This window comes from Pezoporus occidentalis, unplaced genomic scaffold (assembly GCF_034315485.1).
Source record: "Pezoporus occidentalis ecotype Australia unplaced genomic scaffold, CSIRO_AGI_Poc_V1 ctg113, whole genome shotgun sequence".
Taxonomy (NCBI): domain Eukaryota; kingdom Metazoa; phylum Chordata; class Aves; order Psittaciformes; family Psittacidae; genus Pezoporus; species Pezoporus occidentalis.
In genome coordinates this window covers 1,516,346-1,541,393 of record NW_026912918.1, presented here as the reverse complement: position 1 = coordinate 1,541,393, position 25,048 = coordinate 1,516,346, and the positions used below count along the sequence as shown (strand labels likewise).

General features: G+C 42.8%; 1 protein-coding gene across 5 annotated transcripts in view; it reads left to right on the top strand.

Annotated features, from left to right (window-relative positions):
- XYLT1 (xylosyltransferase 1) overlaps nucleotides 1-25,048 on the top strand; it is a 194,182-nt gene that overhangs the window by 152,577 nt on the left and 16,557 nt on the right. For 4 of the 5 annotated variants that reach the window (XM_062635035.1, XM_062635016.1, XM_062635053.1 and 1 more), the window contains 4 exons: nucleotides 5,843-5,923; nucleotides 18,534-18,750; nucleotides 20,831-21,007; nucleotides 23,060-23,322. In XM_062635035.1, the coding sequence (XP_062491019.1) occupies nucleotides 5,843-5,923; nucleotides 18,534-18,750; nucleotides 20,831-21,007; nucleotides 23,060-23,322 (738 nt within the window). The remainder of the gene's footprint in view (nucleotides 1-5,842; nucleotides 5,924-18,533; nucleotides 18,751-20,830; nucleotides 21,008-23,059; nucleotides 23,323-25,048) is intronic. The other variant, XM_062635025.1, reaches the window with a different exon arrangement.

The following is a 25,048-nucleotide window of genomic DNA, read 5'->3' as shown; positions in this document are numbered from 1 at the left end:
GGGTATGTTGTTCTGTACTAACGCAGGCTGTTTGAATTCACGAGAAGCAAGTGTACGGCCCAGCATGGAGGTGTACATGTTGGGGTCTAGTGAGACTTGCTGCCTGCATTCCGGAGCTGCCTGCAGACCCCAGGTGCTGGTGTCACAGTCACTGCTTCAATTCAGCACTACAGTGGTGTTGTTCTAGGGAATGCAGCCTTTGTCTTTGCAGGATATGGTAAATACATGAAAAAAATCTCAGAGCTGTGGCCAGATTTGGTGATGGCTGGTGGCTACAGCTCACAACTACTGTGCACTTACTGAACAGGCGCAGGATGGTTTGCTGGGAAAGAGTTGGGCAGCTTCTATAAGCTCCACCCTCGCTGTTGCTTTTCATCTCAGTAATGCTGTGTGGTTAACATAGCAGTTACGTCCTGTGAGCAGTACTGTGAATGGTCACAACCTGGGCACCATCACATTTCCTTCGCTGGGAGTAGGCAGGGCAAGGCAAGTTCTTTTTGCCCCATTACGTAGCAATAAAAAAGGTGTTAGTTTTTTACTTGTGAGGTTAGAAAATGCATAAGAAAGCATCTCTTCTACACATTAAGTTTATAACAGTGACAAAAGCACTAAAGGCAAAAATCACATTCGAATCAGATCAGTGCCTGGGCCAAAATCACTGCCCAGAGGCCAAGATGTGATTGCTTCCAGCAGACTTCACCCTTGCTTCTGCAGAAGTGTGGGACCAGGACTGAGCAGGTCTGTTTTAAATAAATTTAAAGCCACAGTTTAATTGTCTTGCTCTGGCTTTTCATATTCCAAGACTGTAATTTACAAGTAACTACATTTTGATTAAAGCAAGTTAGAGCTGCCCGAAATGAGTAGCAGAATCCACTTCTCAGTGCTGATACTTGCATGTAGGAGCAGGCATACAGAAAAAAAAGAAATGAAAATAATACCAGAAAATAATGATTAAAAGTGGAATTTAGTCTGGGTTCAGCTTAGCAGCTGTCCCTGGCCAACGCTTGTGTGCATAATACAGGATAAGTTCAAGACAGACTTTTAAGCTGGGACAATGTAGGGTATTCCTGGTGAATGAAGTACTGGGAGTGACCTGGCCAGAGACACTGCAGTAAAAGCCCTCCCTTCCTTGGCACTGCTAGTGAAATAGGGCTGAGGAGAATGAAGTTGCCTATAGAAGTCTAAAGCCCAACAAGACCATAGGAGAGATTTCCATGGATTTCACTGGATTTTTGTCTCAAATCTGGAGCCAGTATGAGAGCTCCTTTCCAAGCAGAAAAACTGTGTGTATGCATAATACCTAAAACCATTTATTTGGCCTTACCTTTTTGATAGATCAGAAATTAAATGCCTAAGAGACAGAGATGATCTATACTTTGTGTGCAGATGGACTGCAGCCCCTGGCACTTTTCATGAAGTTTGAAAGAAGATTGCTTGGTCTGGTTCTTGATAAAGGAAATAGCTATAAACCCAGTCCAGGGATTACCTGAAATGAAGGCATTTTTTGAAGACCTCATTGGTGAGGTCACTTAAAGCAGATGGCAAATTGAACCTTCCTGCCCATGACCTCACCCGCTGAAGCAGAAAAGAAACCAAAAGAGCTTTTCAGCAGTGCTGCCTCTGCCGCAGCGTCTCTGTGGGTGGGTGCTAGACTTTGGATTGGGTTTCAGTTAAGTTGGAGGCTATTTGGGTTGCAGCAGTCTGTGCTCCCCAGGAAGATTTTCTCACTGTCACTGCTCCCTGTTTTAATCAGCAGGGTCTCGTCTGTCTACAAAGCCGCAGCCTGCTCTGTGCCAGGACAGCCCTCCCAGTTGCCAGTCTGGACTGTGGGGGGTAAGCCCCAGGGTCTATGGGTGGACAGTCAGACCAACACCAGCATGTCTGAAATGCCCCTCTGGAGAGGGGCAGCAGGCTCTACCAAGCAGGGGGAAGCCCATGCAGTACCAAATCGGCAGAGTCCAACCCCAGAATCCAACAGAGCAGTTACTCTTTACTGCATCTGATTCCTACACAGAATCGAACTCTCTTGCTTCCATACCTGTGGCTGCTAAAAGTTTCTGAACTTTTGAGCTAACTTAGCCAAATTGTTATGCAATTATGTAAGTTTTGACATATGAATAGTCCCATTGAAGTGACCGCTATTCCTTATATCCTTCAAGTTGCCCGTGCATTAAAGTACATTGCTGAATCAAGGACATTTATATTAGCCTTCACCATCTTCCAAAAGTAACAACTGCTTGTTTTCCTTTTCTCAGACTCTTCGAAGACTTTCTTAATCTATTTTCACAGCTGTAAACTAAGGGGATCTCTGCTCTTTGCTTGGATTAGTCATCAGGACTTGAAGGGTTTGCTTAAAACCAGCAAGCCAAGCATTGCCTTCTGTTCTTCGCAGTGTCCAGTCATGGTTGTGTGCAGGGACACACTCATACCGCTTCCCAGGCAGACCTGCCAGCACCTTCAGACAATGCAAACATAAAGTCACTGTTTCTCTTTCCAGTTTTCCATTTTAGTCTGAAATGGTTGCAATGCTCAGCATGTGTATGTGCTTACTGAGTGCCTGGTTAGCCTGCTCATGCCCTGGGACACCTCAGTCCCAGGCTAGGGTCTGAGAAAACACTAGTGGTAGACCTTGCTTTGGCATTATCTTCCAAGTTCCCTTCTTGCTATAGGACTCATCTTTCACTTCCTTAGACCTCTGACTCTACCTCTCTTGACTCTTAACTCCGGGCTGAGTTCCAGCCAGGGAGCTCAGCCATGTTCCCAAGGTTGAACAGAGCCTAGGACTGAGCCACTAGCAGCCCTGAAGCTGCTTTTGCAGCCCTCAGAGCCCCTCTGCCTGCCCAGCTGACTGTTCCCATCCTCTGAGCCCAGCCCCGTGGGAGGCTTGGCTGAGTGCCAGCACAGTAGGCAGGCAGGCAGGTGTGGTGCGCTGCCTCTGCTACCTCTGTCCACCCTTGCTGCAGGAGGGGAGCAGCAGGACCTTATTGAGGTGATCTTGGTAAAGTTCTGGTAGAGATGGACACCTCTGTCCCACCTGGCAGACCTGCCCTTGATTAGCCCCAAATCTACATCAGTGAAGTTGAAAATGCTCTGTTTTCCCATCCATTATCTTCACTTGTCATCTTCTCCTGGAAGTTCTGCCACATGGACAAGCTTTCTCTAGACTTGGAGCTCACTAGAAAATTAGTTTCCTGTTCTCTCTGCGTGCTGCACACCTGAGAACAGCGCATTTTTCCTCAGCTTCTCTACTCCTGCATCATCCTTCCTGCCTGCTAACAGCACAGGTAGCCAGCTGACTAATCCTTCTCCCCAGTGCTTTGCCCTCCCAGTGACTTTAATAACAAAAGGAATAAGTGGGAGCTGTGTGGATGCATCCATCAGCTCCAGCCTCACACCCCAGCTGTGGAAAGGGTTTTTCCTCAATCCGTATTCACGTTGTGTTACACACTAGGGAAACTGATTGGAATGTAATATGTATATTGGTGTGTTTTAATCAGTAGTATGAACTACTCTCCCTATCCTCGTGACTTTTTTATTTCCTTCTTAGGAGGGCTTTATTGCACTTGTTACTTTCTGTTATACTGTGATGGTTGGTAAGAGATTTTTTGCCAGATTTATGCTTAGTGAATTATCCCTGAAATTTGTGGAGCTATAGAGGAATTTAATTTGGCAGTGTGGAGTTGATCTTGCTCCCAATGATGCCTTCAGCTGAAAATCTCAGGTTTCGTTGCCTTACTTAGGGAGAAAAAATAGGCCCATGTCTTTAGTATTCCTCAGAAGGAATGCCAGAGGCACTGTAAATAGCTGATGCCAGAGGCACTGCAATGATGTAGAGACCCTGCTGCCACTGTGTATGAAGAAGTGTGGTAGCAATCTGTGCCAGAGGCATTTAGGAAATATACCCCTGAAGGCAAAGCTTTCTGAAAGGTGAGGGGGATTTTAGCAATTGCATTAGCATATATGGTGTGTTCAATACCTTTGATTTTATTTTAATATCATGAAGTGGAAGAATTCAGAGGTGATGCACAGCATCCTCATGATATTGGGGCCAGAAGAAGCAGTTGGAATGAAAGCCTAATAGAAATTCAGTGTGCTCCCATGCTGAGCGCAGAATTGGTTGACCACATAAATCTAAATGTCAAATAACTAGAAAGTTGTACCAGTTGGAAATGTGATGGTTTATTTCTATGTTGTCAACACGTGAAAAGAAGCAGACCTAATTGACAAGGAGGAAAAAAATGAAAGTAGGACCAGGACACCATAAGTGTTTTCAGGAAGTGGGAAAATGTCAGTTAGTAATTACTGTGAGAGCTAAACATCATGTGGGCATTTATAAGTATTATCTAAAAAGGGAGACGCATTGAAAAGTTTGTAGCCCCAAGTGCAAATAGACTTGTTAGAACACTGCTGAACAGCAAAACACAGATTGGTGAGCAATCAAGAAATGATGATGCTTTATTGAGTGGTGCGGATTGTTACTTCGTTTGATTTGATTAATTTCCTGTAAGGAAATTAAAGCTCAGACACTTCTAAACTCAGTTATATTTCTAAAGATCATCTTTGCGTGCCAGCTTTTGCCTAGAAACTCACCCAAAGATGTCGGCCATTGAAACCATTTCATGTGGAAGCATTGCTAAGTAAATTCACTAAATGCCTATTCATCCCAGTAAGATGGAGAACCACTGGAGCAGCAAACGTGAAAATCTGCACAGCTTACTATACAGAAAGCAGTTTTCTGAGGTTGCCAAATTGAGATGCAGAGTCTGACCCTCGGAGGTATTATAGCTCACATGAGTGAGCATAGGAGGAGGGTCTCAGGCTCCTAAAGGACGCTCGTGCTGGTTGATAGGCCAGTATTTCATTTGGTCCAGATAAAATCAATGATTATGAAGATAGTTTACTAGGCTGGTAACATTTCCAAGTTGTTGCAGCCTGAGCCCAGAAGTTAAATGCATTTTGTACAGGTCTGTGGTTTAACTTGGTTATCTGTGGCTTACAATACTAAAATGTTTTCAAGATACAGTACTGTTGACAGCTGCTTTATCTTTCATTTTTCTGCCACCAGCTCTATTGCAGATCATTGCTTAAATGGTACTGTATCTATAATGTTGTGGTTTTGAATGCAACTCAGGAGATGAGGATCTTTTTAATATGATTTATTCCGTTTTCTTTAATACGCTGACCTAGATAAATAGAGAACATTTTTGCTCCATTGTTAAAGAAATAACACACTACAAAAGCTGTCAAGCATAAAAACATTCTTGGACGTGTTGGCTGAAATTCTGAAAATACTCGTATCAGATTGCCGGTCATACTAATTGGAATTAATCTTCTGAATTCTGAATTCCTTTGTTCCTCTTAATTATATTTGCATTTTGACATTCAAGTTCCCTTGCTTTATGCGTTTCAACCTTGGCCTCTTCTCTATTACAAGGATGAAAACAAATAAAATACCAATAGATGCTTAACCAAATTCCCTAGGAAAAGTCTAGCAAAGCATGTAAAATGGGACTATCAGTGCAGTCATCTCACAGCTGGGTTTTCATGCTTTAAAAGTGCTGAGCAGTATTACTTAATACATACTCTGTTACAATGCTTAGAGAAATCTTCCAAGAGTTGATAGGAAATTTGTGAAGATGTAGTAAAGCTGAGCTTCTTCCCAAGTGCACTTTCCTGAGGGAGGCAGTGAAGTTCAACAGCAGAATGGAAGTTTTTTTAGCATCTGCCTTCTTCACAGAGTCTGTGGACGGGTCCCCAAATGAGAACAGTAAGTGTATAAATTAGACTAGACATACTAGTTTTCACATTGTAATTTATGCATTCTGTATTCTTTTTCTTGCAGGACAAATGACCAGCTAGTAGCATTCCTGTCCAGATATCGTGACATGAACTTCTTGAAATCACATGGGAGGGACAATGCAAGGTAAGCTGGCCCTTCCCTCAGCTGATTTTTAGCCATGGCACTGAGAGTTTTTGCATAGTGATGGTTTTCCAGCATTAGCCAAATGAAGAAATCCCTAGCCCAGGAAAGAAAAGCAAATGGGGAGGAAGTCCTCTCCTGAGGACAGTTGTCTATTCGTCCAGACTGGCTCATTCCCACAGCTGTAATTGCCAAGTAGTTATTGCCCCACACAGCAACACTTCCCTGCCTCAGTCAGTCCCAGCCACACTGGGGACCAAGACCTGCACTAGCTGGGGTCTGCAAGCAGAGCATCTCTGCAGGATGTGGGAGCCTACACCAGGGTGAATATGCTAGTGATGGTGGCTGGAGGTAGCATGATCTGCTAGCATTTTGGAGTCCTTGAATCAGCATCCTTGTTCATCTACCCTGCACAGGTCTCGGAGAGAAGAGAATGTGCTATGTTTCCCACAGTGCATCACTAATACTTACAGCTTTGCGGCTTGAAGGAGCAGCAGTGTCCAAACACCATGTTTCCAAAGATTTAAACAACCTCTGCAGGTGGAAGATCTTTCCCATCTGATTGCAGTGGTCTTTTCCTCTTTATTGATAGTTTTGGACCATAACAGCAGTTTCGCAACAGTTCCAGCAACTCCATGTGCTGAGTCCCAGTGGCTTTGAACCTAAAAATAGTGTTTTATTCTGCTTGGGTCACCAGCCCATCTCTTTACTCTGTAAAATGTCCAGCATACTCTTAAGGCTGGGTTCAGATAGTAAGGATAGGGAATATGACCCACTGAGCTGCATCTTCAGTGCAGCAGGTAGGTAGGATAACACACAGGTCTCTCTCACTTCTTGGCTGCTCTTACCACTAGGTATGTCAATTCAGGCATGTTCCTGTTTAAATTAAGCCCTCATGAGCATTCATCTTGTGCATGCTGAAGTTCTACAGCAGGTAATAAAAAATAATACTGTGAGAAATAATATTTAAATCTGAGAATCTGAGTCAACAGTTTTCATAGGAGAGTCTCTGGCCTGGGAAATGCAGTGTCAGAGTGATTGGCAGGTTGAATTCAAGCTGGTAATAGTGATCATCAGCAGAGTTATTGTAGGAAAGGGAAGAGACACAACCAGGGAAAAGCAGTTGGTCTCCTATGCCTCTTTGCTCCTCTGGTGCTCCTGATTCTTCTCAAATTCCCTGAGCTGGCTAAGGAAAATAATGAATTATGACATGTCACATCAAGGTGGCTTAAACATGCCAACCTCAACTGGGTTAGAATAATTTAAATCAATTAAACACATTAATCTGGCATTAATATAATAATGAAATTATCTAATGTGCCACTTGTCATCTCCTCACAGGAATAATAACCCATTTGTTAGTTCAGTGATTCCCTTTGACTATATAAACAATTAAATACATTTTAGCCTACTACAATATGTCGCTGTGTTTTGTTTTTTCTGCTGGATTTCTACCATAAATTCTTTCTGCATCAGGGAACATAATGTGGGACAAGAGTGCAGATTTGCCATCCCTGTCTGCTGTGGTTGTGTAGTCACTGCATCCTGTAAGCGCTCCCACTGGATGAACGATTCCTTTCACATCACCCCTTGGCAGCTCCCCAAAATTTCTATCAGGGACATAGTGTCTCCCGTCCTCCTGCCTAGCCCAGATAACCGCAGAGACAGGGCAGCAGGACAGCTTCAAGCCAGTAGCTCCAGCAACCTCTGAGTAATACTGGTATTGGGTAAAAAAATCATTCCATTGGTGTCAAAAGCTGATCAAAAAGCTGTTAGCCCTCAGTTTGTGTTGTGGGTTATCTTCCAGCTCTACAATCACTTGTAGAGAGAGAAATCGTATCTACTGTGAGGATCTCCAGCCTGATCTTTCAGTTTTAGTGTTTCATTAACTGAGTCTTGTCCGAACCAGTAAATCTACCATCTGCTCTGCCCATTTGACACGGTTTTCAGGTGGCTTCCATTTTATGCCCAAGGTATGTAAGCTTAGGTTGTGCCAGTGAGGTTTATCCCTGGAGTTAGAATGATGAAATCCTCTGTATGAACCCAGGCAGGTGAAACAAGACCAGGGGCCTACCTGTCCTGCTGCCTCTAGCTGATGCTCACAGAGGAGCACAAGAGGCTGATAGTGATGCTTCCTTACAGTATTCTCTCAGCCTCCTGTGACCTTTGCTTGCAGAATTTCCACAGCCAGACTTGGTGACTTGTTCATTTAAGAGTGGGGGATGATTATTATTTTCTATTGATTTTTCCAGGTAGTTTTTAAATTTTGCCGTTTGCTTTGCCTTGTCACAGCCCTGTGGAAAAGAAGTATCCTGTGGTGGGAATGGTATGGCCAAGAGCTTAGTAAGGTCAGCAAGAGAAGCAACAGCCTCTTTGGCCACAAAAATTTAACAAACAAAAGGCAGCTTTTGGAAAGGATTTTGGGCACAGGCCAGTCTCCAAGATATTGGGCAATAGGAGAAAACTCCCATGGGACATCCTATCTCAAAACAGGCTGGAACAGGGGTTGTCATTTAAAATGGCTAGTTGAAGCCCTGATAATAAGAGAGAGGACACTGGGCTAGACTGAATGCCGCCCATGTACAATAGTAATTTTGCTGTTACAAGGTGTTTTTCTCAAAACGTGATCTAATAATAGGGTGCTTCACATTTAAATATCACTGAAAGCAGTGTATAACCCTTGCTACTACTTTGTATTTTAATCTGTGGGTGAATAATGGCTCCTAAGCAATAAGCTTTTCAATTGTGTAAGTCTGTTTTGTAAACAACTAGAAACTCTGAATTTTAAGTCATCGGATCATGCAACAGAAAGATTAGAAGTACCATCTTAAAACCGAAATACTTATACAGCTCAATTACAATATACTTTGTATTCAAGCCATGTTCACAATCAGCACATGTTTTACTGCCAAATAAGGAGAGAAACCAGGCTTCCTTTATAGAGCGAAGTTTTCTTTTAGTTATGCCAAAGTCATTAAAAAGCACATCGCTCTGATTTTCCTTTAGTGGCTTCTGAAAAGGGAATGGACGTGAAAATGCTTCCTTAACTCAGCTGGAGAAGCGTTATTTCTTTAGCTGGATGTATGAAATGAAATTGCATACAGTGGCTGGAGTCGTTACATAGTGCTTAGTGGGCAACACTTACATTTTCTCCTCTTTTCAGTGTCCCAGACTATTAAAAGCAAAAGAATAACCCAGTAGTTGTATAAGCTGTTACAGTTTGGAACACTTGGAAGTTTTCATTTTTTGGCAGAAACAGCACCTGGCTGATGTATTATCAAATATAAAGACAGTCAAATGTGACTTCTTCAGCAACAGGCAGGAAAAAGTTTTTTTTTTAATAGAAACCTTGCCACAGTAGTCATTTGGGAAGCAATGTAAACATACGAAAGGCTGGATGCTGTTACATCTTAGAGGAATCCAGAACTCATAGGCAGACTACATACTGCTTTTAATAATGAGCATGGCAAGCCTGTCCCAGTTCTTAGAGGCTGGAGCGTCCTGAACTCCTGGAGGACTGGAACATGTTACCAAAATCTCCACCTCTATCAGCCCAGTTCTGCTGATGCATATCTGTTTCCTCACCTCTCCAGACAGGCCTTTTGCTCCACTGAAGCACATGTTCATTGGCATCCTGTTCACTGGATTGGTGGTAGTTTGGTGGTTGGTTAGAAAATGGATCACACAGTAAATGCTATCGTGTATTGCATTGATGAATTGTCCAGTAAGTACCCAAATACTAGGGAAAAGATTGATACATTATCCCTGCTGTTGGAATAGTTTAACCACTTAGCTCCCAGCAGCACTTAGCTTGCTGCTCATGTAAAATACTTGGCTTAAATTTCTCTCAGCCACACTTTTTTGTTAATTTTTTGGAAACGCTTCAGTATTCTGAAGCAGACAGACTAAGAAGATCTATTTTTTGCTTGTAACTAGTTCAGCCCAACAGTTGTATGTCAGCTGTAGCAACTGAAATAGTAACATGCATCTTCTATGCAAAGAGACTGCACTTTACATTACAGCTAACTTTGAAATGTTCCTTATTGTTTTATGCTAAGCGTTAGGGGAACCATAAAGCCGTTACTGCTTCAGCCTGACAGTTTGCCTTCTATTACAGCTTTTATTTCTGCTTGGTTTTGGAAAACCATGCTAAGTTGTCAATGCAAAGAAAAAAAACTAGGTTGAAGATGCAGTAAAAATAGAGGTATGTCTTGACATGGGACAAAGCAGGGTGGGTTTTGGCCTTGGTAGAGTATGCAAGTAAGATCATCCACCAGTTTGGGAAGGTGCAGTAAGTGAGAAGGTTTGAAGTAGCCATAACTTACCTGGTGAGATGGGAATTAGGAAGGAGGTGAAAATTGAGGTACCAGTAATCAAAAATTGTATTGTTATCTAAGAACATTGAGTTGCACACTTCATTTTCAGTGGTATAAATAGTAACATTTGTGTCCTTTCATCTGAGGTTCTGAAATAGTTTATAAATTGATTATGGCAAGGAACATCCTTCTAAATTAGACAGATATTGTTAGCCCTGTTTTAACTTCAGGTCGATAGCCTGATTTAGTAACTTGAGAATCTTCATACAAGTGACTCACACTTGCCCTTGATCACTTGGAAAGTTTGAATCTCCATTTCCTTTTCTTTCTTCAGTCGTCTGGTATGCAGATCCTGAGAAACAGTAAGCACAGCAGAAATACCCAGCAATACAATTGTGGTGGCCACCCAAGTGTCCTCTGCAGTGCGTGTCCATTGGCATTGCAGCTGTGATCTGGCCATGGCTGAAGCAATAGTATGTGCTGTAGCTGCTCCAGCAGCAGCATCATATAGGTGAGATGGCTTCCACTCAGGCTCAGCAGCATTCCCAGGTCAGAAACTGCTTGGTTGTGTGGGTGCTGGGAAGAAGAGCAGGTAAGGGGACAAGAAATCTCATCTAGAGAAGACAGTTAATGGAGACAAACAGATGGCAAAATGCCAGCTTTCTCACCATTGAGTCTGTCTGTGGTGAATTCATGCTACATCTCTGCACACTATCATTTGCAGTTTTTTCCCTGTCTTGCTTATTTTATATAAAAAGAAACAAAGTTTCTTGAGTTGTGGCCTCCCTGATCATGAGAGGAAGCCATTATATTTTTGTCCTTGTAAAAGCTGTTCCAGTTTCTTAGAAGATATAGTAAGTGAAGAATGGTGGAAAGAAACCCACAGGAAAGTCTTTGAAAGTTCCTTTCGAGTCTTGTGCTCACAAGGGACTGAATGGAACTCTTGTCAAAACAAGGCAATTCCTAGTAGAGTCAGAAATAGACTCTGCAAGTTTCCTGCAACTAAAAATAGTTTTAGAGTTGTTTTTATTTTGGGGACACTTTAAGAGTTTGCTCTGTGACTTGTGGCATTAAAATCTTAAGAATTATTAAGGGGTTTAAGACTTCTTCTGAAAGAGACGTTTCCAGAAGATGGAAAGTAAGATTTTTTCAAAACAAGTGGAAGTTAATACTTAGGAAAAGGTGGGCAAGAAGAAAGAATCATAAGGAATTTCTTCTAAACATAATGCAAGAGTGTGATGTGACTAAGTCATTAAATGGATATACTGAGAAAATTACATATGAAAGTCACAGAAACAAAGTATGTACAGTATGAGGTGCCTGTTGTAAGCTTGAAAAATCGAATTATGTCCATATAGAGATGAGTAAAATGTGTGTATTCAGCGCCTATCAACAGCATCTTGTGTGGAATTCCCTAAATGCCATGGACATCTGGATTCCATAAAGATGCTATTGATTCAGAAGGGCAACATTTAACATAGTATTTCAAGGTAGGCTTGTAACTTGAAAGAGCCAGTCAAAATCCTGTACCATTTTTGCTACACTGTGAATGATCTAAACTTTATATTGCTGAATATTTTGTGGCAGTAGACCAGCTCTCTGCCATAGATTTGCTTTTACGCTGAGCATAAAACTGTTGAAACATGTACTGGAAACAACTGTGGTAACATGGACCATTGGAAAACCCTTTCAGTAGTGCTGCCTGCTCTCACAATGACTTGCTACCCAGCTCCTGGAGACCCACAGAAATTGCAGGAGAAAATGTCCCTCGCTGCGTGTCTCCATGCAGGCTTACTTTTTGTGGCTGTGTCACCTGTGTTTTCTGCTCTGAATTCAGTCCCTCTCTTGCCGAGGCTGGAGCCTGTGCTGTCCTCACTGAGGAGTTTGGTGCAGGGTTGGGCACCCCTCTGTTCACATACCTGCCATGCTTTGCTGCTCAGTGAGGTCTGGTGACCTTCTCTATTGTGGGGCTCGTAGAGATACAAATGACAAACACTAATAGTGTTTTGAAAGCAAGATTTCCCTAACTTCCTTGTTAACTTCTGGGCATTTAGTACAGTGGACAAAGCTCCTTAAAAGCATTTCAGTTTGTGTGCTTGTGGGTTTGGCTTTTTCAGGAGACATAAGCCCAATCTTGCTATAGCAAATCCAGTCAAGAGAGAAATTTGTTATGATATTGTTGATGTTTGTGCATTGGCATTAAAGCTTTAGGGATTGTTAGGATGCTATTGTGTTTATGGTATTTTTTTCAGACTAAGGGAGTTAAAGATAACAAGAATTCTGCTTTTTACCTCATAACATTTACATTCAGGATGCCACAGTTTAAACACATTGGAAAGTGGGGTACAATTTTTATTTCTCCCTCATTTCTCCTGTCATTTTAATCTATACTGAGGCTTTTTTCATAGGCTTTTGAAACAGCAGGAATTGTGCATTCTGTGCTTTCTGAATGCTGCCTGTCATACTGGCAGGAAATCTTCATCTTTACAGACTAAGTGGGTGCTATTTCTTTTTGACATTGTTCTCCTTTTAAAGCTTTGGCTCCATATTGGGAGTGAGGGGTCAGCCCTGGAGGCTTTTGGCACAACAAAAAGAGATCTTGGGAAACATACCACAAGATCATAGCTTTAGAAAACAGATGTTTATCTGGTATAGCATAGATATGCTTCTTAAATAGCCAGTTGTTAATTATTTAAGGGTTTTTTAAATACCGTGTAACCCTTCATAGCATAGAGTTACTTTTGGAAATGTGGTGAAGTCAGGCTTGTGTTGCAGTCAACTGGAAACTCATCACATACTCAGGGGAGGCCAGGATTTCTGGCCTGCAGCGGGCAGGGAATGAAGCTGCTCAGGTTTGGGTTTTATGAACTTGATTATTACAAAGCATTATTCAGTGACTGGTTTATGGAGATATATTGTACCCTAGAGATTGCTCACAAATTACTTGTTGCAACTGCTACACTTAAGATTGTCAAATTACAGTTCTGTGCTTTCTACTTGGTCACCTAAATTGCATGTTATTGTTATACGCTTCCTGACTGATTGACTCTAGTAAGTGTTTCCAAGGTGGCTGTGCAAACACTGCTGGCAAGAGCCTCTCATATTCTCATCTGTAAAAATATTTACTTGACTTTTCCCACCAAAATTGGCTGACTTCTTCAGTTTTTGCCTAAGGAGGAGCAGATCGGGTCAAAGCAATGTGCAGTTTGTCCACGCACATTAAGAATAATGTGGATGTGGTACTAGTGGAGGTCCAAGCTCTGAAGATTGTTGCTTGACATTGACTTTTGATTTGTGATGAATTGCTTTGCTGATACATTGTTCACTTTTATTCATAGTTCTTGTACTGTGAGTAATGATGATGAGATCCTCGTAGGTGGACCTGGTCAGCAGTGAAATGTTGAAAAGAGGTTTTCTAGGCAAGAAGCCAGAAACAGGAAACATTTAGGAAGAAACCTTTTCACCTTAAAAAGTAACTTCCTTCCAGTCAAAAACCTTTTAGTGACAAAGCTGCTGATAAGTAATGTTTGGCAATCTGATAGCCTCTGATGCTTAAGAAGTTTTACTCACTCATAGATGTCAGAAAATGGGGACCAGCGAACCCTGTCTTACGTACTGTGTAAGTGTGAGCATTCGGGACTGGGGGTCTCTCAGAGTTGCTGTGGTAGGCAGTGTCGCTTTCAGAAAACTATCCAGGAGGTGCTCCTTGATTGCGTTAATTCTGCTGATATTAATGAACTGTGCAACAATATTTATTTATCATTAAAACATATCACAAGAAGGCTTGAGCTGTGTGTTTATATTCATGTTGTAGGAGCATGTGCTAAACATCTTACAAACGCTTTATGTGTTATTCAGTCCTCATCTGAAATGCATTTATAAATATTTAACTACACTACAAAGTAAGAGGAGTTCCCTGAGCTGGGTTGCATTCATGAGCTGTCTGGACAGTTAACTATCCATGCTCAGAGATGGATGACACATCATGTGCTGTAGGCAGTAGGATTTTAACATAAAGTATAAAAATAACCATGCGGAACTGTGTAAAGCCCGAGGCTGCATCCACGCAGTCAGGGCGTAAATGGCACCTTTCGCACGTTGCCTGATCGCTGAGCTCAGCTGGTGATCCACATTCATGTTACGCTATGCTCGCTGCTTACTTGCGAGTGTAATCCAGGCTCCTCAAAACTGGAGGCTTTTTAGGAAGAGTTAAAATTGCTTAAGGGTAAGCATGAAATGTCTTAGCTGGAGTGTTCTATCACATAAATGTAACATGACGTGCTTTTTCTTAGCCCTAGTCTTTAATTTTATTTTCTCCTGGTTGAGTCTCTTATTATTTTCCTTCTGTTGTTTGTCTTGCATCGGGAGAAAGGTCAAGTGTCTTCATCTGATGGCAATCTCCAGTGTATTTGGCTAACCGTATCTTGCTGTCGGGTCACTGTCCTGGCAAGTACATTTGCAGTTGCCAGGGGTGTGTTGGTCTTAACCTGCCAGGAAGCACCTGAATTTTTCCATATAGACTAAGACAAATGAAATGCTATTACTAATCCGTTTTTTGTACTTTGATTTGGGAGTTACCTGTTGGATGTCCTGTAAACCCCCAGAGAGAAAGACTTGAGGGAAAAATCACTATTTATTTGTGTTTCATTGCTCTCTCTGAAGCTTGGCGTGCCTTTATAAAATGCACTGGTTTGGAATTATATTGGGCGTAACTAGGAACTAATGAAATACAGGATGAGACTAGAAACAAATGGGTAGGATCCGCATTTGCCCTCCATCTTCTTATCTTTCTTTTCAGAGGTGGCTGCTGCAAGACTGTTAGATGGCTAATCAAGAATCTTTATAAGATGTCTGTAGTGTTTGAGTGGTTTTGATTTCTTGAAAAGATCTACATGGCATACAAATTGTACCTTTCCCTCAGTAAATATCCAGTAGGCTTAGAGTAAGTCCTTGCCTCCCTGAGTGCCAAAATCTCTATTGCTCGATTGGCTAGGAGCATCAGTCATCCTAGAAGAGAGTCTGGATGGAAGATAAAAGCTTCATCCACCCTTTCCTCTTTGGCTGCATTTCAGGTCTCTGTGTGCCAGCAGTGCAGCCTGGGCTTGCTAGGGCAAACCTCTGCCTCTGCAGGCAGGATCATTTAGCTTCTAGCAGATATAAAACACTCTTGGTCCCCTGGCTCCCAAGGAACATAAATGGATAGCAAGCAATTGCCCAATAGAAAGCTGTGTCTTCAAAGCCCCTTGAATGAACTGTTGCTTCATAGACAAAAAATAAAGCATTTGCTATGCTACTGTGCTATTCTGTTTAGATGTAATGCCTATGCCTGAAGCAGGGCCAGTAAAGGTGAGCCTTTTGAGAAATGCCTACTTCCTACTTATTGTTTCTGGTATTTAAAACCTGGTATGATGTTTCTAGGAAGGCTTCAAGAAGCATTAGCTAGAGAGTCATCTCTTTGCAGGTCTCCAAATGTGTTGCTGCTCTTCAGTTGGGCTGCGCTGCCTTGCTGGAGGATGAATGGTTAGAAAGTACGTTTAGTTTTCTTTTAATAACCATGTTGTATAGGATTTTAGGACTGAATACACTCATGCTCCTAAGAATTGTCTTATTTCACTTCATATGCTGAGATTTGCTTGTCCAAGCTAGTAGCTCTAAAAAGTCATAGAACTGTTTTGTATACAAAAAAGAGCCTGTCCACTATTTTGGAAAACATGAAACTGTGAGCCTGGATTTGCTGGGATCTTCTCATATTCAGTGTGGCCATACTCTCCTATTGCTAGTTTTAGACAGTAAAGCTGAAATTGTATAATTGAGCTTTCTGCTATTAGCCAGCTGTAAGCCCTAGCAGGTAATACAGGCTGAGGGGTTGTAAGTAGAGGGGTTTTTGAAATGGTCAGTGAGGGGAGTTGGTTTGGGAGTTTCTGTTGCAGTCAAAGAAACTTCTGTTTGAAAATGAGGGTAAAGGGTGATAAATTGGTGGAGATAGCAGTTAAAGAAATTATTCCATGGAAAAGGACTTTAGCCAGGTGCCCACCAAAGGCACTGTGTCACTCACCTCCTCGACTGGACAGGGGAGAGAAAATACAGCCAAAGGCTCGTGGGTGAAAGTAAGGACCGGAAGGGATCACTCAGCAGTTACTGTCATGGGCAAAACAGACTTGTCTTGGGGAAATTGGTGTCATTTATAAATAAAACTTTGCTTTATTTCCGATCAATTCATGGTAGGATAATGAGAAATAAAGCCATATCTTACAAACACCTTCCCCCCACCCTCCCTTCTTTCAGGGTTAAACCTTACTCCCAAATTCTCTCCTTCCTCCTCCCCCCAAGAGGTGCGGAGGGACAGGGAATGGGGGCTGTGGTCAGTTCCTCACGTGTTGTCTCTGCTGCTCCTTCCTCCTCAGGGGAGGACTCCCCCTGCACTGGCCTTGGGGTCTGCAGCACCGTTCCTCTCACATACTCTCACTCCAGCTGCAGTTGCTGTTGCACAGCAACTTTTTCCTCTTTTTAAATGCGTTATCACAGGGGTGCTGCCACGGTCGCTGATAGGCTTGGCCAGCAGCAGCAGGTCCATCTTGTAGCCACCTGGCACTGGCTCTATTGGACACAGGGAAAGCTTCTAGCAGCTTCTCACAGTAGCCCCCCCTTCCCCACTACCAAAACCCAAATAGAGTTCCTATTTAAATATGGTCGATAAAATTCTATTATTTTCTTAAAATAATTAACTTGAATGAGCATTTAGTTTTAAGGGAAACAAATAAATGACCAAACTTTCAGGCACATTAATATTTGATTTGGAGATAACTGCATAAATATTGAATTTGAAGATTACATTCCAGAGCACTGCATTAAAATTGCAAGACTTTTCTATTATCCTTCATAATGGAACATGAAATTAGAAACTTGTTCATGGAAAGAAAAATTTCTCCACTCTCATCTACGCATTTTCTGCACTGTTGTGTTAACAGGGGACTGCTTTCCTCATACAGCGAGAAGAAACACAGCTATCACTAGAACGTAGGCCCTGCAGGCATTTACGGGCCTTTTGAAAATTAATATGCACCATTTCATCATTGCATCTCAGTCTTTTGATTGGTAGAGGACAAAACTTTAGCCAGGGAGGTAGCCTAAGGGGTTAACACTCATGTTGCCAGACAGCTTTGGTGTTGTTCCTTAACTTCTATTTCTTTTCCTCTTCCTTCAGTGGCTTGTGTCTGAGAACCATTGAGTTGTCTTCTTGACTTCCTAATCCTAAAACATCTCTAAGAACCCTGGTGTATCTCTGTTGTTTCAGGCTGTTCTTGTTGTTCAGGAAGGAAACACAGGGCTTACAGTGTCCTCCTCACTGTAAGTGCTGTAGCTCTTGTTACCTGCTGTTGTTGCAGTGAGACCTGTGCTCTTGTGGATGTTACTTACTATAATGGTCTGGTTAGCTAGCATTGCTCAGAACATGTGGGATGTGTTCAGCACACCAACTCCCTGTTAACAGTTCTCAGCCCCCCTTGCAAAAGGCATGTGCTAATTCATGGCAGTCCCGCTTCCCTTTCTGGGAAACAATTCTGAAAATGAATATCACAAATAGAAACCTGGATCAGACAGTCTCAAAACATGTGTGGGCATCCAGTACAAAGTGTTTTCAAAGACAGATTGATTTTCCAACTCTTCTGGGTTTTTTTCTTATTGGTCTTGGATAATTCATTTCCATAACTTTACAGCTCGCCAGTTGCTCCTCTTATTCATGGCTATGTTCCCATAGACTTGAAAATGGAGGAAACATAACATACTCACTCTACAGCAGAAAGCAATGCAATTGAATCTCTTCCTAATTAACGACACCTCAATAAAAAAAAAAAGTCAAGTAATAATAACATAGGAGAAAAATTGGTCATTTTACCTTTACGTACAATTGGCGGGTTTTCAAAACCTGTGCATTTACTTAGAGGCAGAAGCCTATCACCCAGCTTGTGTTCAGCTCCTGTTCATCTTCTGGTGGTTCTGCAGCAGTTTGTTAAGAGTTAATGAACATTATGGGGTTTCATGCCATACAGCTCTGTAACTTGCATGGTTCTGTCTTTAGGACAGCAGAAGGTGTAAAGGATGTTGAAAAGCAATCTGTTGATCATTGCCTCTATAACTGAATATATAACTGATCAATCATTTATTAAACCTCTATTTGAGTAGAAAAGAAATGTAAGAGTGACCTTTTTCGTTTGAGAAAGTAGCTTCTTTATTTCTAAGAGTTAGTGGTGAAAACAAAATACAAATTATCTTTCAATGACTGCTTTTGTATCCCTCAGATTTATCAGGAAGCAAGGACTGGATCGACTTTTCCTGGAATGTGATACCCACATGTGGCGCCTAGGGGACAGGAGGATCCCAGAAGGAATTGCAGTCGATGGAGGGTCAGACTGGTTTCTCCTGAACAGGAAGTTTGTGGAATACGTCACTTTCTCTAATGATGATCTCGTCACAAAGATGAAGAGGTTTTACTCTTACACATTGCTTCCGGCTGAGGTAGGTGAATTCAGTGCAATCCCTCCCTGTGTTCAAAACTGCAGCATTTGTGCTTGTCCAAAGATCATCAAAGTGAGAGGGGCTTTCCCCGGCCTTTGGTGAGTAATGAGAATTTTACTCCCATGACAAGTAAGTCCTTTAGTGTTAAAACAGTTTTTGCAGGTTTTCAGTTGCTTTGTTTTGTTTATGGGATGTTTTTTGCCAGGAGTGGCTTTGTTTTATACTTTCAAGCATATTAATCTACTGCTGAACAACCAAAATCCAGCTGCCCTTTACTTGCAAATTGTTCCTCCACAAAGCCTTTGAAAACTATTAGAGATGGCGGATTGTCTTCATAAGTAGCTTTCCTTGCGATTATCTAGCCCTTTTCTTTAAAAATAAAGCCCCTGCAAACAAAGCTTTATTGTTCTGTTCAAAACTCAGCTAGAAGGCATAGTCACAAATCATTTACATCACTCAGGAATCGCTCTGGCTACAACTGATGCAGAAGGGGAATGCACACCACGGTGGGTTTTCATCTACGGTGCAGCAGTGTGTCAAGGAGATGTGCATTATCTCCAAGTCGAGCACAGAGCCTGGCAGGTTGTTAGGCTGTGCTACACCTGCCTCAGCAGGTACATCGCTCCCCTGCTTTGTCAGACCCTGCTCCCAGGGTATGTAACGTGCAGCCATCCCAAGGAGGACTTCATGGCTCTCTTTAAAATGGTAACTTGCCTCACGAGTGGCCTCCGAACATTCTGAGGGATTGATGAGACTGATCATGCAAATCCAGGCTCATTAGCTTGCAGTGGAGAACAGAGATTGTCATCTTTTGATAGGGGTTTATTATTCCACACACATGTTGAATAATCTTCCTTTAATCCCATTTCTGTTAAAAATCACCTTTTCTCTCAACTCTGATAACCTTTTCATCCATTATCTAGGAGAAATTTCTGTATCGTTACAAAAGGACACAGGGCAATGGGTAATTGGGTAGGGATTTTTTTTTTCTCTCGCTTGAATGAGAATGGATGCCTTTATGGGTTTAACCAAACGGTTCAAGCATAAAATCCATATTCACTGGGCTGTCATTTAACATTAAAAAGGGTAGGGGGATTATTTGGTGGCCAGCCATGCTAATGTTATGCTGGTTATTTATAGGTCTTACTGTTACTGATTTTAAAGAGAAGTCACTGCTTCAGAAATCATCTCTCACAGGTCTAAATTTTATCATATTCCACAGCTTCTTTCTAGAAAGTTTTCTTTGCAAGATACGTAGCTGGTTTCTTAAAATCACCCTGCCTTCACTGACCTGTTATCCTGCTATATCAGTCCCCATTACACATGATTTATGTAATGGCTGATATTATGATGATATAATTAGGTAGCCCAATAGGAATTCCTTGCTGCCTTGAGTCAGCAAATAAAGACTCGTGATTTTGGATGTAATTGCAGGAGGCAGAGTGTCATTCTGGTGCCTGGGGTGAGCCGTGTATTTCAGAACAAGGCCATTCAAATAGCAATGCATTTCAGAGTGCTGGAGGTACAGACAACACAGAAGAGCTGTCTGAAACTATTTTTTCATAGTAACTGTGGTGATGGGGGAGGTTTGAGAATTGTCTTAGGAATCAACTTGAGATACATCATTAACACATTGCTCAGAAAAACACTTCTAAATCTGCTAGACCAGAGTGTAACTTACAGAGGAGAAATAATGGGAATTTCTTAGAATTGCTCATACAGCTGAAATAAAACCAAAATAATTGCTGGCTCTGGTGCTTTTCCTGAAGTCCTTTGGACTCCCAATGCCCAAAGCTGGTCATTGCAGAAATGCAACTGTTCTATGCCACGTTATTGTGGAAGGCCTCAGCTGTCTGCTATTACAGTTTGCAGGGTCTGTAGCATGTTGTGATTTTTTCATGCCATATGGAGTGCATACACGTAGAGAGCTTTTCATATGTAGCAGAATGATAGAGCTTGTTGATTTTGTCACTTTGAAAGAAAGTCACCTTCCTTAAGCTCAGGCCCATGGGGTGAAGTGAAAGAGAAAAATGGAATTCTGAGGAGCTGAATGTACTTATCTGCTCTGACTTTCTTGCAGTCCTTCTTTCACACCGTCCTGGAAAACAGCCCATACTGTGACACCATGGTGGACAACAACCTGCGCATCACGAACTGGAACCGTAAACTCGGTTGCAAGTGTCAGTACAAGCACATCGTTGACTGGTGTGGGTGTTCACCGAATGACTTCAAACCAGCAGACTTCCACCGATTCCAGGTAACTGAACCAGGCTTTTCTCTGATACCTGCAAAGAAGTTCTTCCCTCTCTGCTGGGATGTGGAGAGCTGTCAGTAAGGAGTGGGAAGGGAAGTTTTACACAACCAAACAAGGTGGAGGAAGAGGTGTGAGGAAGCTCTGCTCTTAATTTCAGGAGAGTAAAAGATTGGTTCTCCTGTGTTTGGGCCCTTGAGATGTACTGCTGTGTGGCAGGGTCACAACTCTTTGAACAACTTGGCATTGGTAGATCTACTCTGCTAGAAAGGAGGGAAGCTTGACACATCTCTCACTGTGTCAATATTACTTGGTAACTCTTGTGAATGTACTGCAAAGGGTTTTTTCCAAAGTTGCGGCTCAGGTGATTTCATGATTTCATGAAGCTCCTGGCTTTTGTTGTTAAGCAGTGTTTTTCATCTTTGGAAATAAGCTTAGCAGTTGGCTGGAGTGCCTGCTAGAGGCTTACATAGTACAAGGCAAATTGGGTTTTGTTATCATATTCATCAACGTGATTATATTTAAGTTTATCTCATGGTTTTGGAGGCCAGAGTCATGAGGTTTCGATCACCCAGGCTTGGCAAGACTGCCTCAAAAAGTTTAATTGGTTCCTTTGTGATACAGCTTCCTCAAGGCAGACATGAGAGCAAATCCTTGTGCTCAAGGGTGCACTTGGTCTCAAGACTGTATCTGGCCTGTGTGTCTCCTAATAAGAATGAACAACTGCTTGTTTCAAGGGCACCAGATTTGCAATTCCATCCCTGCAGCTCCTCAAGGTTCCCTGCATAAAGCATGTTTGTTCAGGCTTTGTGTGGGCTGGGGAATGTGCTACCCTACAGCACAAAAATGATGACTGCTCCAAAACAGAGATCTATTCTTTATTGTAATGTGTTGCCTACCAGGCACGGTTGAAGTCAGTGACACGGGCACTCACAAAAAGAGCAAATCAGACATTATCTAAGAGAGGCTCTGCTGCCCCAAACACCAATCCCAGCAAAGTCTCCAGCACAGAATAAATGGCACGTCTTCAGAAACTGCTGCCAGCGTGCAGAGGCTGACCTGCTCCAGGCTGGGAAAACAACCCACGGTGACATTTCACAAAACAATCAGGTAAACTGAGCTGCAAGGGAAAGTTCCAAATTAGAATAGATGTGATGGCAACTTCTGACACTCGCCTGATGAGAGAGCCCCTCAGACAGACGTGTGGCACCAGACGGCTCGCTCGCAGTTCCCACGCAGGCACAAAGCAAGCTGCAGAGGAGGAGATCAGAGAGCCCGCAGCCTGCGCCATCTCAGAGTAAACTTCAGCATCCTTAGAAGAATTTTTCAACCATCTGGGGCACTTCTGAGTTCCTGGGATCTCAGAACCCATGCTCAAATACGAGCAAGGCAAAGCAAAGGCTTTTTAAAAGCTAATGGTAGTTGAGTAGCAAACAAACCAGTACTGTACCCAAGACTGTGTCAAGTGCAAAGCAAAAAATTGATACTGGTGTGCCTGCCCATGGCAGGGGGTTGGAACTAGGTGATCTTTAAGGTCCCTTCCAACTCTAACCAGTTGACGATTCTACACAGGACCAGTCAGAAGCTGAGAAACCTCTGCCACAGATGTCACTTCTCCCTGAGTCCTCTTACCAGCAAATCCATACAAATGTAATGCTGCTCTGCCTCTTCTGAGCCCCAGTGCCACAGGACTTTGCTCCCTGTCTGACCACTAATGAAGTATGCCATTGCTGCGCCGTCTCCAGACTAACGTGGTAGTTTAGAGAGTGTTCCCACCTCCCTGGCACACAAAGAGCCTTCCAGAGCAAGGCAGCGGGTGGTGGCTGATGGTACAAAAGGATTGGCTTGCCTGTATTTTTGCTGAGTAATTAGGTAGCTTTTATGTGAATCTTAACGACACTCTCAAGGACAAATGGTCATAAAGGTGACCTTTTAAGTCACCTTTGACCATGGGGAGAACCAGTTCATGTCCTCAACTCCAACCCGTTTCTTAGGACGAAGTGTTGTGTCTGAAAGCGGGAGCTCACTCCAGTGTTTTTTCCTTCCACGTCACCACAGCAGACTGCCAGGCCAACTTTCTTTGCCCGCAAGTTTGAAGCTGTGGTGAACCAGGAGATAATCGGCCAGCTGGACTACTACTTGTACGGCAACTACCCACCCGGCACGCCCGGCCTGCGGTCCTACTGGGAGAATGTGTACGATGAGCCCGACGGCGTGCACACCCTCAGCGATGTCGCCCTCACCATGTACCACGCGTTCTCCCGCCTGGGCCTGCGCAGAGCCGAGACCTCGTTCCATGCTGCTGGAGACAACAGCTGCCGGTGAGTCTGAGCCTCTCTGTTTTGGGGTGTTTCAGGGGACACAGCCGGGACCACTGAGCACTGGTGGAGGTTCAGGTGCTGGCTGGAGTGTGTAGTCACAGACAGGACCAGCCAGCTGCCAATGTACGGTGCTTATAAGGAGTATTTATGCTTATAAAAGAGCATTGGTTATTCAGGGTTGACATTATGTGACCTGTTTGCTGCACTTTCAAGGAGCTCCTCTCCAGCGTGATGGAGACTGACAGGATCCAGTTGGGCGGTGCTACCCCCACTGCTGCCTTCTCTTGATTAATTTTAGCAAGTGTATTATACCTGCAGCTCCTGAAAACCTCTGTGTGATTGCAGCAGAGGTCATGTCCACCTCTATTATGCTTACCAAAAGCAGAGGACAGGATTTCAGAATTACTCTGAACACAGGCAGGTTAATGGTCCTTGCTTGTTTGTTCTCCTGGGTGTATACAAGGAGTGCAGAGAACTACTTGCTTGAGCTCAGTTTGCCTGCTTGGTACAGCTGTCTGTGCCAAAAGCGTTGCAACTGGTGGGATCCATTAGCATCAAGTAAATAAAATGTTCATATGGATAAATATAGCAAATAAAGGTCCTTATTCTCTAAAGAGAACCTCCCCTATATTCTAGATTCCTTTTTCACATATAAGCCTAGCAAAGAAGGATTTAGTCTAAAAGGGATTTGAAGGAAATGGTCCTGGAGTTAGACTCACAGTCTCTCCTCATGGTAGATGTTTGCTGCCTGCAAAGATGTCTGAAGCTGTTTACATTCAAAGCAGAGAGGGTTCATCTTTTTGACATCTTACTTTACAGTCTATTAATACCTGATTCAGAATGTATTTTTGGACCCTGCCTTTTTTATCCTAATCGAAGACGCACACAGTCTAAGTCAGCAAATACTGAACACACTCCTTGCGGTTTGACGGATGGACTTTGCCCCTCTTGTGTGCTCGAGAGGGAACTGAATGCACCTTGACCTTCCTACTTAGTCATGGAAGTGCTGAGCAATTCCCATTTAGAAAGACGTGGCAATAAGTGATCCAGATTCCTATTACAGCTTTGCCAGTAAAGGTTACCAGTGCAAAGCAATGAAAGATCAATAACAATTAGATAGAAATAATCACTAGTAGCATGCCTTCCTTATATGAAATAAGGGCAAACCTAAAGAAGTCCTGGGTCATTTGTCCTGCTGAGCGAAGCCAGCAGAGAGGATGGTGGGAGCTATGTATAACCAGGACTGAAATAATTTGCCAATTACTTTTGTGCTTATTCCTTTTGCCAGTGTTCTGATGATGATTTATATCAATAATCAGTTCCATTTCTGGGGAGGTTTTCATTGCACAGGAGCTCAAGGTGCTTTTCAAGCTTGCCCAGATTATAGATAGGGAAGCCATGTCACCCACTGCTGATTGCAGCTGTCTCCAGGATAAAGTATGGCTCCTTTACAGTAGACTAGAGCCTCATGAAACAGTGCAGGGAGGAATTGCAAACAGTGACAGTGAATGGAGGGTTCATTTTCATACCTTCCTGAGCCCCCTCAAAACACTGTGAGTCAGCATCCAGTTTAAATCACCAAAAGGTGGATAATCCTCAGGTTTATGATTCACATCTCTCTTCATACTATGTTGTCTTTCTAGATCTGTGCATATATACACTCCCTCTTTCCCTCTCATCCTCCTGCGTATGTCTAACACAGTAATGGCAGAGAGATATTTGGGCT